The following is a 14,059-nucleotide window of genomic DNA, read 5'->3' as shown; positions in this document are numbered from 1 at the left end:
GCACTTCATTTCCTAAAGAAGATTGGCTTTGTATTATGGTGAATCATTTAGGCATTGCTCAGTGTTCATTGTGCAGTGTGTAATCTGTATGTATTTGTGCGTGTATAGAGTACTGTTTTGTGAAGATTTACTTATTGAATTTGTAAGAAACAAAGTTTGATGTAATAATGTTGAGCCCTGAAGATGATAATGAAGTGGTCAATCTTACAATATATATATATATATATATATATATATATAGTGTTCTTGCATCCTCAGAATTTGTTAGGGAATTTTTTAATGATCTTTTATTGGGTAAACACCACATGTCATTTAATTATTAGTAAAATTTTAAATAGGCCACTCACAAATATTATTTTAAATTTAGGTACTTTATTCCTCCTAATATTTGATCCGAGCTCCATCCTTCTACCAAATAGACGTACATGTTTGAACATAGAATCTTGAGGAAAAACACTACTCCCTTTAACCATTGAGATACTCGACGAATTCTTAAAGTTTACATTCTAGATATGATTATTATTTTGAAATTTAAGCTTTAAACCTTAAGCAATATTTATACGGTCTAATGACATTTTTTTACCCTTCAACCTTTTAAAAACATCATTTTAACCCTGAATCTTTTTCCACTCTTTTTAGCCCTTGAATTTCTATTTTTGTATTAAATCGGTCTTGAAGCCAAATGTTGTCAAATCTGTGGGGTTCATACCACTTTTGAAAACGATAGTAGATACGTTTAATCAATTTTCCCTAATTTGCCTTGCAGCAATGTTACAACAATTTATCACAAAAACTGATGAAATCTTGCTGGATTCATTACCACACATGCCGACTTAAGCTTATCTTCACCTCACCTTCAAATCTCATATCAAACTCCACCCAAATTCTTGGTGCCGGGTTTGAAGCTTTCCCATTCAATCCAAGGCATGATTGATTACTCCATTATGAGGGGTTAATTTGTTTAGATTTAAGTGGTTGTTGATATGAACACTGTTCAATTTTTACAAAGTTTTTCTTTCGTATATTCTAATAATTATATTTTCATACTTATATTTCAATATATTTTAAAATATATGAATTTAATAAGCAGTCCCATTAGATAAGGGTGACATATTTTCGCAAATGATCTGAATTCAAACAACATTATTTATAAGTACGTGTAAGTTTATCAAAACTATAAAATATAACAGATACTATATATTATATGACCATATTAGAATGCTCAAAGTATATAAGTGACTTATTTTATTAAGGCATAATGACAAAAAAAAAATGTGTCCCTAATGGAAAAGGAAAATATATAAGTGACTTATTTTGAAGTATTTGATGATTAATAATTTTTATTTACACAGGTTGAGAGTTAAAATGTTAAAAAAAAAATAGTAAGATTAAAGTAACTATGTAGTCAAATGTTAGATGTATTTTCTGTCATTAAACCTTATTAATAATAAAATTTAAATAATCTAATTTGATTAAACCAAATTTTAATAATCTAGAATGTAAGAAAATGAAATAATTTTTTAGGTTAAACTACACATATAGTACTTAAACTATTCCTTTTGTTTTATTTCAATACCCAAACTTTATTTTTTTCTCAAAAGCTTACCTAACATTTAGTTTATGTTTCATTTTGATATACTATTGTTAAAAGCTTAACGATGATGTTAACGTGTCACCATAAGATAATGTCACATCATCATTGAAAAAATAAAAAAATACCACATCAGTAGCTCTGTTAATTTTTTTTAGTATCAGATTGAAACCTAAATCAAATGTTAGATATGATTTTTTTAAAAATATAAAATTTAGATACCAAAACAAAACAAAAGTAATAGTTTACGTACTAAACATGTAGTTTACCCAAGAAAATTATATTGAATCAAATTTATATATTAATATATTTGTTATGTAATTCCTAAAAGGAGATTTAGATATATTGCAAAATTATCTTAGTGTTTAAGAGATTTGTTGTTATCCTTTAAGGTCATGGATTTGAGCACCATAAATGTTCGAGGTACGAGCACTTATTATTAAATGATTGAGAGTATTTGAACATATATTGTCTTGTATTTATTTCAAATTTTTAAAAAAATAGATACCATAAACAGGCTTAAGGTAGGCTTAAAAATGATTAGAATACGGGCATTAGGGTCATTTCCAAATACTAAGGAGCGATTGTATAAAGGCATTCAAACCCCGAACCCAACTCCGGATGTCCGGTTCTCGTAAGATTCCATTTAAGGTAATTTTCAGAGGATGAGAACTCATACTGCTTTTATTTTCCTTATGATATTGGCAATCATGGTAGCAACAATCCATGTTTCGAGTTGTCGGCAACTCACCTGGTCGGCTGTCGACCAGGAAACTCAACACAAATTAAGAAGAAGCCAGTTGTTTTCCTTCCCATTCGGTCACCGGATTCCTGCCGGAAACGACGGCGGCTCCAATCGACTTGTCCCCGGAGGACCAAACCCACTGAACAACTGAGGAAGATAAAGTACGCATGTACTCGAAGCAGATTTTTTTTTTCTTTCCCAAAATGATCCTTTTTTTTTTAAGTTTTTGTATTGAAAAGAACGTTTCAATGTGCATTAGTCTTTGCTATAATTCATGTTAAGCAAAGGACTTGAAGTTTCAAATACTGGTAATATGTCAGCATATGTTCTTCACACTGATGCACATTTTGAAGTTGGTAAAAGATTCCCATTGATAAACAATAAAGGTATAATGATAGGATTGCAAAAAGAAAGATTAAATAATCATTTAGATAATTATTTTTTTTCTATCATTTTGATATTTAATGTTTCATTTCAAGGGAAAAAAACTCATTTGTAGATTTAATCAGTTAATCAACAAACAATAAACATTTTAAAATAAATATATTTTTGTCTTAAAATAAAACGTTGAGACAAAAAAAATTAAAAATAAATAAAAAACTAAAATATTTATTTAATCAAATACTAAGAGAGTTTTTACCCCAATATAAGGGCAAAATCAACGAGATAATGCTCTCAAATTATTTATTTCACGAAATAATGATCTCACTAGATTAATTACTCAAATGGAGTGATTTTCACAGTGTTGCCGTAGGTCGCCATGCCATCCGGGCGACCTTGGAGGTCACCATGGCATCCGGGCGAGCTTGAAGTTTCTGCATGGCTGTGCATGGCAACGTGGCATGGGTCTGGGTGGCAGCATGGCAACGTGGCCACGTGAATGAACGTGTTGTATGGTACATGCACGTCCCAAGCATACTAATTAAATATTTTTTTTATTTCTATATGATATAACTTAAACTAACAATAATATAACTTAAACTAACAAACTAATTAACTATTTTTTTTACCCTAATTTATAATAATAAACTAATAAACTAATAATTTATAACAATAAACTAATTTAAATAATTATTCTTTTATATAACTTAAACTAATAAACTATTTTTTATTATAATAAAACTTAAACTACTAATAAACTAATTTTTTTATATAATATAAATTCAACAACCAAAATATAATTTAACTATTTAACTAACTACAAACTAATTAAATATTAGACTAACTAACACACTAATTAATTATTTTTTTAATATATAACCATCAAACAAACTAATTAAATAATTAATTACAATTTTATTTTAACTTAAACCATAAACTAACAAACTAATAATTTAAAATAATAAACTAATTAAAATAATTAAAAAAACTTACCTCGATGTTGTGCTCTCCCTTTCTTATTCTTCTTCCTCTTTTCTCTGCTATCTTCTCCTTTGTTATTTTCTCACTTTCTTTCTCTCTTAATTGTTTCACTCATTAACCCTATCCATCAAATATATAATACAACAACCGGGCATACTCTGCTTCAATTATAGGTCGTCGAGTCATTCACGTTCACGGGATGCAATAATGCAGCAATAAGTGCTGCAATAATGCAGCTGAATTCATGCTGCATGGGAGCAGAGGCGCAGCGACAGCAGAGCACGTGAGAGCTTCGGGTCATGCAAAGAAGGCATAGGTCGTTGGGATCCCTTGGCGACCTACAATGTCGCTGGGATGCCCTGGCGACCTACCCAACGTTGCCATGCTGCCACCCAGACCCATGTTGTAACATCCCAAATTATAGGTTAGTGACTAAATTGTAAAATTTTAGAATTTGGTGATTAAAGTGGAAAAGTTGAAAAGTTCAATGATTTATGGGAGATAATCCCTGGAAGTTTTTAGTAATTATCCAAAGTAGTAAAGGGCAAAATGGTCATTTGACAATAAAGATATTTTATCCCCTTTAATAGGAGATTGAAACGTGGAAGATGAAAACATTTCATCTCTTCTTCATTTCTTCTTTCTCCTCCCGTAAGAGCTCAAGGGCAAAGGTAAGTTTCTTCATTAGTTGATTATTTGTTCAACTAAAGGTTGGGTGTTGTTCATTGGATAGTAATTAAGCTTAAGGAAAGCTTAATTGGTTATAAAACAACAAGATGAAAGGTAGGATAGATTAAAGATTTTGAGTTTTTGAATGAAATCTTGAAATAAAGTTGATAAGTTGAATTTTAAGTTGAATTTGACTTGTCAATAGTTGAATTAAGAGATTTGGAGTGATAGAAAGGAATTTAGAACATGTTGAAAATTGAGTATAATTCTTGAATTTCATTAAGAGGAGAGGATTTTGAGAATTAAGATGGATTAAATGAGTACAAATAGGCTTAAGTATGTGTGTTTGAGTTTAGTATATACGAGAGGTTGAAATATGAAGTGTTTAAGATGAAATGAAGTAAATTTCGTGCTGAAAATATGATTTCTGGGCAAGGGGAATGGGTACCCATTCAAGGGAATAGGTACCCATTCAATGGGGAATCGATACCCCTCAAGCGAACAAGAAATTCCAGAATCTCATAGGGGAACTGATTCCCCCATAGGAGGGAATCGATTCCCCCTAAAGGAAAAATGTGAATATTGGTTTAATAAGTTCGTTTAAGTTGCTAGTATCCAATTACAAGGTGTAGGTATCTAATGATTGCCTCAAAATGTACATTTATGTAGATTCTGCGCGTAAAGCAATTCCGGAACATTTGGCAAGTAAGATCGATCAAGGGAAAGATAAGAGATTGGAATTGACTAGTGAGGCCAAGGTGAGTGCATACTAGTGATATGTAGTGTTTAATGGAAATAAGACTTGCGATGAGTCTATTTCCTAGAGTAATATGCAAGAAGTCATGGACATGATTATGTGTTGTTATAATTATATGTGATTATCTGTATTACATTGATTGTATGTATGCATGACTAAAGATAATGATATGCTTTGTATATGTTATGTGATTATGAATAGGTAGAAAGGAAACAAATGATGATATAAGAATATATTATAAGATATATTATATGAAAATATGATAGTGAGCTATGTGAAAGAACTATGAGAACTATGAGTTATATAGAAAATATATACAAACAAGATATGCCATCTATGTTTATATGAAACAATGCAAGGTGATATAAGCTATGTGAGATATGAATATAAAATCATATGAGAAGTGAAAAGAATTACATGAAAATAGACTAAGTGATTATATGTATATGTGAAAGAAGCTATGAGCTTATATGAACATGTGGTATGATATGGAATACATGGTTACACATACATGTGGTATGTGACAGAAGAGAAATGACAAGTAATGTGAACTGTTAAATGATAATGCCCATGTTATGTGATATGAGAGCTAGGGTATAGTTGGCATGCCAAGGGTTGAGGGTTTACCTATGTTCTTTGGGACATATGGACTGTTTACCTATGTTCTTCGGGACATATGGACTGTTTACCTATGTTCTTCGGGACATATGGACTGTTTACCTATGTTCTTCGGGACATATGGACTGATTACCTAGGTTCTTCAGAATCTATGGACTGGTCCTTCGGGACATTGATCGAGCTGTGGTGACAGCATATGTGTGCACAACCTCAATGTACTCATATACCTTAAGTTCTCACTAGTGTACATGGGCTAATAAAGTGATTAAACAAGCATACTGAATGTGATATGTATACGATGGGTTTATAAATGGTTATCAAAGGTAAGTGGTTTGAAATGTGTTACATGAACCATATGATGTTATGTGTGTTTCTTAATGATAATGATAGAGATTATGATAATGATGGTATATGTTTATGTATGCTTTATGTTATATGAAATATTATATGTTTTATATGCCTCACTAAGTCATCGACTTAGCGTGTGATTGTTTCACACGTAGGTTTGGAAAGCGAAAAGAAAAGTAAAGAGGAACAAGACAGGTCAGTTCTTCTTACCGAATGTCAGATCAGAAGAGAGGTGAATAATATGTATTTTTGTATATAAAGTTCTAGTTGGCATGTAATCAAAAGAATATATTGTATAAGCTCTGAATAATTTTGTAAATGTTTTGAATAATTTAAATGTTATAAATGTTTTTAAATTACTCATTATTTAATACGAATACATTTTTGAAAAGTCAATGTGACACTTCGGACTCGTATCCTGGTCGGATACGGGTTGAGGGTGTTACACATGCCACGTTCCCATGGTGCCACCCAGACCCATGCCACGTTGCCATGCAGAGCCATGCAGAGACTCCAAGCTCGCCCGGATGGCATGGCGACCTACGGCAACACTGTGGAAATCACTCCATTTGAGCAATTAATCTGGGGAGATCATTATTTTGTGAAATAAACAATTTGAGAGCATTATCTCGTTGATTTTGACCAAGTCGTTAAGCGCTAAAATAGAGACTAACAAAACCATAGAAAGGGTAAAATGGAGAAGTAAATGGTTGCGGTGTAAAATACAACTAATCTTAGGTTCAATCGAGTTCCGTAAGAAATAAAAAATTTAGCCAATATACATCGAGATGTTGGTAAGCGATCTAGAAAGACAACCTAAAGTTATTTTATGGAAGTTAGTTAATCTTTGATACATATATATGTAAATTTATCAAATCTATCTCAATATATACCATCCATATATATCATATATATATATATATATATTTGATTAAGTACATTTATTCTTGATATGTATCATATATATATATATATTTGGTTAAGAACATTTATTCTTGATATGTATCATATATAAAATGATTAAAAACATTTATAAAATGATCAAGAACATTTATGCTTGATATGTATCATATATATATATATATCATAGACATAATACTTTGTGAGTTAAAATATATGATTGGTGTATGTTTTAGTTAGTGGCATAAATTGATGATTTCGTGATATAACTTAAATTGGGAATGGTTATAAATGATAATTACATTTTGTGTCAGTGCTCCAATTTTTTGTATTAATTAAATGTTTTGTTTATTTATAGAAGAATTTTATGATTTGAATGTTTGGGTCGTTTAGATGGTTCAATATAATATATTTGATTTGTCGTTGATCAGGGATTGAATTCAGGATGTTATAATAATTATAACTAAAAAACTATAAATATGATCATATCCAAATAATATCTTTGAAATTTGTAACTTGTTTCTTATACGATTTCTTTTAGTATACTACAAAAAATACAGATGGTACGATATAATATAATATGATACAGGTAACAAGGCTGGCTTAAAAAGTCAACCGCTGAAGACAAAGCAAGTTATGAAAAAAAATTGAAAAAGAAATAGTAACCAAATTGTCGTCGCTGATATCATTTCCAAGTTGTTTATTGTAGGCTGCTAACATCAATTAGAATATGAATACATTTTATAATGAAGAATACTTAAATATAATCTTAATTTTCTTTCTTTATCGCTGACTCGGCCATTCTGTTTTGGAACTTTGCTATATTGTCTTCCATGTAGGAAATGATAGAGAAGTATAAAATGTTATCTTATTTGGCTTCTTCCAACAACAACAATGGATTATGTTATACCCATTGAACCACCGTGAATCACCGGTCCATATATTGTACATCAACAAACTATGTTACTCAGATTCAAATTACAAGATTGTATGCAATTTGGGTGTCGTTATACGTACTCCAGACCTCTTCCGCAGGCTACTCTCCCGTTGTCGTTATTTCGTCTATTAAACTCTTAAGCCTCTTGAATTCATCGAAGCCTTTGGAGCTCAACACTCTTCAAACTTCTACAATCTCTTGACATGACTACTGACAGACGCACATGATCTATTGACCGAATCCGTTGTTAGATTTATTTACCATGTCCACCTACAAATAGCCATCAACACCCTAGATTGACATTAACACTAAAGGCTAGAAGAGGTCTCTCTCTTCGATGATTGTTCTTCCTTTCATCTCGATTGAGTAACCGTGTGCGACTCTCTGTCCAAACTAGAATGGGTGAACCGCTAGAAACCATCCAATCTCATTTCTCTTATCGACAAATATATTAATTTTTTCTGATTATTTCTTATGCACATTTAAATCTTAATCAAAGTTACATTTAAATCTTTGTTGGGAATTGTGAAGTTTGAACGGCAAAACTATTTGGACGAATGAATGCATCATTAACGTGCTACAACAAGCTTCTTCGTTGATAACGACTTGTTTGACAAATATGGAGATGTAATCCTTTATACATAGACTTCAATACTACCAATATGTAGATAACACAGTCAAACAAGGGGAAAAAATACTTGGTCTCCCCAACCATTTGATTTTCTTCTTCTAATTAAGCTTTTTTTTCCCGATCTCCATGAAAACTCCAAGCTACGTATCCCAGTTTCTTGCTGTTTTGATCATCCTAGGGTTTGTTCAAGCCACGAGTTGCAGATATCTGGACCCTGCAGCAAGTAAAGAAATCGATCAAAGATTGAAAGACAAGTATTCTGCTGTATTCTTATCAAGCTTGTCTGCCATTCGTAGCCATGGGAAGCCTGTCACCGAGCCAATAACATCATTTCACGCAGTTTCACGTCGACTTGTCCCCGGTGGACCAAACCCTCTTCATAATTGATTAGCAAGAGAAAACAGATGCATAAAATCTTTGGATTATTTGGGAGTTTCTTCATATTTTGTAGCTATGTTATGCGTATATACTAAGCAACTTTCTTCTTAAGAACTAGTTTTTTTTTTCCTGTTGATCTTATTCTTTGGAAGTTCGAAAGATAAAAGAGTATGCATTGTGCTGCTTCGCTATGTATTATTGTTAGTAAATAATATCGTTGTAAAATAATATCATTAGCACTAATTAATAAGTAATAATAAAATAATAAAAGAAATAGAATAATTTAGGGTAAAGTACACAAATGGTCCCTCAACTATAGAATATTACTTTGTTGAGTCATTTGACTATTAAAAGTTACAAAATGATTCTTTGGCTATATGGCTTTACTTTGTTGAGTTTCTCGACTATTAAAAGTTACAGAATGATCACCCGACTATTCATATATTTTAAATCCGTTTTTCGTTAAAAAATTTACACCTATTCACTATTTACATTACTAACTGCCATATCATCTCGAATCTTATTTCCATATAAATGTATAAAAAATTTATTCAAAATGGATTATAAATGCTCCAAAATATATAATATTTAAACGTTTATGATATGAAGATTAAATAAAAATAAATAAAGTCAAATTCTTTTATCAATGCTTGTATTATGTTCAAGTTGTGGATTTAATTCATTTACTCTAATTTGACCTTTTCTTTAGTCCCTAAAACTTTTAGATTTTGAAATTACAATACTCAAACAATGACCATTAAGTCAATTTGATAATTATATATATATATATATATATATATATAATTTTTGTTGAATTAATCACTGATATTCGATCTATTGATTGATTAATCCATATCGGATTTTACAGATACTCATCATAGGGTGACTTTCCCAAATGAGATTGCTCCATTTGTCAACGCCAGAGTTTGAACCCATGACATTTAACTGAGAAATTTAGTGTCTCATTCTACTAGATCAGTTGATTGTTGGTTATATGTATGTAATTTAGTTATCCTTCTTTCAAGCCCAACCTTTCAAGTGAGCCTGCATTAGGATCCAAATCACTCCCTCCAACATCCAAGCTATCGTTAACAAGATCATGAAACCTGAAATGTGTATAATAGATAACCCAATAAGACCCTAGGAGAAATGCTGTTAAGTTGGTTTTGGGAATCAAGGAGGAGTTCGGCTACGGTTGCTAGGCACTTCTGTTCGCCATGGGGTTAAATTAGTAGTTAGGTGTCTATTTGCTATATTGGGATTTGTTTGTTTAGGTTCATTGGTTGGTTTTATTGTAGCAGACTCTATTTTCTTTGGGTAATGAAAATTTTGCTCTTAAAGGTTATAAGATTTTGTTTTAAATTCTTTTAAACGTTTATAATATAAAATGTCAAAATTCACCTCTAATATTTAATAGAATAATCATTTTGACATATTTCTTTCGAAATACTTTGACGCTAACATTTTATTTTAAGATAGAATATTATTTTGTTGGATGAAAATCTTTAGTTGACTAATAGTCAATGCATGTCGCTCGTATAAGACAGTTATGTGTTAAAAGTGATGACGTGACACATAACACATATCGAAAGTGATGATGTGTCATGTGTCACATGTCAAAAATGATATGTAACACGTGTTATGTGTTGGAAATAATAATATGATACATATAATATATCAAAGATGTGACATATACTACGTGTTAAAAGTGACAAACATTGGTCCTTCATCAATTAACAATATTTATTCATCCAAAGGTTATATTAACCAAAATAAAATATTGGTAGAGAGAAGAAAAAAAGCAAAAAAATGGGGTGGATTAATGCTGATCGTAGAGAGAGGAAGCATGTAATGTCAGTGAAAGAAAAAACTTTATTTGCATTAGTCCAAAGGCGTGTGGAATTTGAAGAGGCCATATCCTCGCAATTTAAGCACGTGTGTTGAGCAAAGCGGAAGAGGCCGAGTTATTGGCCGTTGGCTGCCAATGAATTTATTTTCTGCGCCTACGTACGCACAGCTGGATTGGAATTCTCTGTCTTTCCTTTTCCTATAAATACATTAAAACCTTTTCTCTGCTTCAACTCTGAATCTTATCATTACTTAAAGGAATAAAGATAAACATAGCTTAACGAGCACGCTTCAAATAAAATTTTATCGATCTATCGAGTTGAGTGTGCTCGACTCGTCATTAACTTGTTTGATAAACACTCCTACTCTCAATCTAATTTGTTTTATTCATAACGTCAAGATTCTCATCTTATTAGCCTAATTGATTATTAATACGAACACCCTTTAAATGAGAATCGCTTACTTATATAAAAAAATCCAGTTTTTAAGTGAAAATTACTTATATATAAGGATTAATTATAAAAATTAAACATAGTTTATGAATTTGCTTATCATAATTGAAAAAGGACGAAAAGATCCAAAGCTTTATGGAGAAGGTAGTTTAGTTTATGTATATATCATGATTACCACATGCTTAACTAAAATTTTAAACTGGGAAAGAAATCGGGTTATTAATGTTAAGAAAACAATTCTTATTTCCAAAAATATAGAATTAATTACTATATGTTATAAAGCTTTTTTGACAAGTTTTCTAATATGAGAAAGCATGCGAATGGAGTGAAACACCTTCAAAAGCTGAATTCCCATTTGTCCAAAGATATTATATTAAATTTGGAAACAAAAAGAAAGTTGCATTCCCAACCAAATACGTGTTAGATTCCATACAGATATATGTGTTTACGTTTCAAGCTTTAGTGAGGGCATCTATTGTTGCGTTGCAAAATTAAGATATTCAAAAGAATCACATTTTTTTTAGAAATAATTTGAGACAATTGTTTTTAAGTCATTACATGTGATTGTACTTATATGAGTTAATTCGATGTGTCGGTGTGACATCTTAAACGTGATTCGGTTAAATTTAAAGAATGTTAGTGTAACACAGAATCATCGAGATAATTAACTAATTTTTTTAAAACCTCGTTACTCAAAAACTTTAAAACTTGTTATTCTCATCGTAAAACTAAAATAAATATTAGTTAAATTATATAAAATACGGAGCACCATAGTTTAAACTAAGAACTAAGGTACTATACTCTAGAAGCAACTCGGTACAGGAATCTCTCTCCGATGAAATTCTTCCGATGTTATCAGAAATATTTGAATGTTGAGTTTGACAAGCTTAATCGCACACAATTACACTACGACAATTCATGTGATTCATAATATAAGCACGCAATACAAGTATAGGCATAGATTAATGAGCAATAACAAGCATGAATCATCTTATCATACATCTCATGATAATAACATATCATGCATCACTACTAATACGAACATCACACGTGCACAACATAGAAGTAGTTGGGTCATACGGTGGTGGTCTACTAAGCATCAAACCAATAATCAATACAATACTCAGTCCATATAACATCAGGCATCCCTCACACGACTCTTCACACAGTACTATCTCGGTCCACATAGCATCAAGTAGCATGAAACACTGATATCCAGTCACTTATCCTACATCACAATGGTCGGGTATTAAACAAGGTCAATGAGACCGCATCAAGAATCATCAAGCAATACACCTAACTCTACATCATGTTCTCCTAAATTAAGTCCTCTGGTCTTGACAATATCCTCTGTCGTGCAATCCTTTATTGTGTAGTTTTCTATCGTGCAGCCGTTTGATGGGTGGTTCTCTGTCGACAGTCCTTCCCCGGGCAGTCCTCTACCGAGAAGTCCTCCGTCGGACAGTCTTCCGAAAAACATGAAGTATGGAAGGGTAGAAGTGTACTCTTTAGTGGTTCTGAGTTCAAGCAGCTACGCAGGAAGCGAATACGTTGTCAATTAGCTAAAAAAAATTTAAACAAATACTACATTTTAATCATCTCTATTATTAAAAAAATCAATTAGTTTCATATATATATATATATTCATTCTAAAATGAGAGGTTGTCAAAAGTATGAATTCCAGAGATAGATACCTTTTCTTGTTAAGGAAATGTGAAGAATTTTGGAATCCTTGAGCTTCAAACCCAAGCTCCATCTCCTCTTATCTATAAAATGGCTCGAATTTTCCCAAACTCATTGCATCAAAATTTCAAAAGCTTAACATTCTATCATCTTATTCATTCACTGTTGCGGCTTTCATCACTTGTTAAATCACAGCATGTCAAGAGTCCCCGAACCACTTATCATCGGAAGAGTCATAGGAGAGGTGGTGGACATTTTCTCCCCCACCGTCAAAATGACAGTAACTTACAACTCCAACAAACAAGTCGCCAATGGTCACGAGCTCATGCCCGCCGTCATCGCCGCTAGACCTCGGGTCGAGATCAGCGGCGACGACATGAGACCTTGTTACACTTTAGTAAGTCTTTTGCATTCAATACGATATCAGTGTCTGTCATCTTGCAAACTGCAGTAAATTCTTATTGATTTCCCTTTTGTGTTACCCTTTGACCCTTTGAAAGATCATGGTAGATCCTGATGCTCCAAGCCCTAGTGATCCCTACTTGAGAGAGCATTTGCACTGGTTTGTATATGTAAAATTTGGTGGTATATTCGAGTTAAACCCTACATTTTTGTTCAACATGTAACCTATAGTTTCTGAAATGTAACATGGCAGGATGGTTACGGACATTCCGGGTACTACTGATGCTTCATTCGGTGAGTTTCCCATGATTATATAACCACCCGTATTCGATCTTTTAACCAATTAATATGGATCGAGTATTGTAAAAGTCTAATATGAAAGCGATTCTCTCAACCCAGTTTACTTCAATAAAAAACGTGGGATTTGAACACTCGTAATATTAACAATGTAATGAATGGATTATGAACAGGGAGGGAAGTTGTTGCCTACGAGACTCCAAAGCCAACAGTAGGGATCCATAGGTACGTGTTCATGTTGTTCAAACAGAGTGGGAGACAAACGGTGAGGCCACCATCTTCAAGGGATTCCTTCAACACCAGGAGGTTCTCCGCCGACAATGGCCTGGGACTTCCGGTGGCTGCTGTGTACTTCAATGCCCAGAGAGAAACTGCTGCAAGATCAAGAAGATGAATCCGATATTCTCCATAATCATAATACTAATCATTAAATAAGTAATG

The 14,059-nt window shown here is 32.2% G+C and overlaps 1 protein-coding gene across 1 annotated transcript; it reads left to right on the top strand.

The window, feature by feature from the left end:
* Window positions 1-13,069: 13,069 nt before the first annotated feature.
* LOC120139899 (CEN-like protein 1) lies at window positions 13,070-14,059 on the top strand. The gene is made up of 4 exons (XM_039154999.1): window positions 13,070-13,316; window positions 13,420-13,481; window positions 13,575-13,615; window positions 13,792-14,059. Exons 1-4 carry the CDS (start codon window positions 13,116-13,118, stop codon window positions 14,010-14,012), a joined length of 525 nt encoding a protein of 174 aa, XP_039010930.1. The 5' UTR covers window positions 13,070-13,115; the 3' UTR covers window positions 14,013-14,059.

Source organism: Hibiscus syriacus, unplaced genomic scaffold (genome assembly GCF_006381635.1).
Source record: "Hibiscus syriacus cultivar Baekdansim isolate YM2019G1 unplaced genomic scaffold, ASM638163v2 tig00110777_pilon, whole genome shotgun sequence".
NCBI classification, from domain to species: Eukaryota; Viridiplantae; Streptophyta; class Magnoliopsida; order Malvales; family Malvaceae; genus Hibiscus; species Hibiscus syriacus.
Note: the sequence above shows the minus strand (reverse complement) of the source record. Positions and strands in the feature narration are given on the sequence as shown.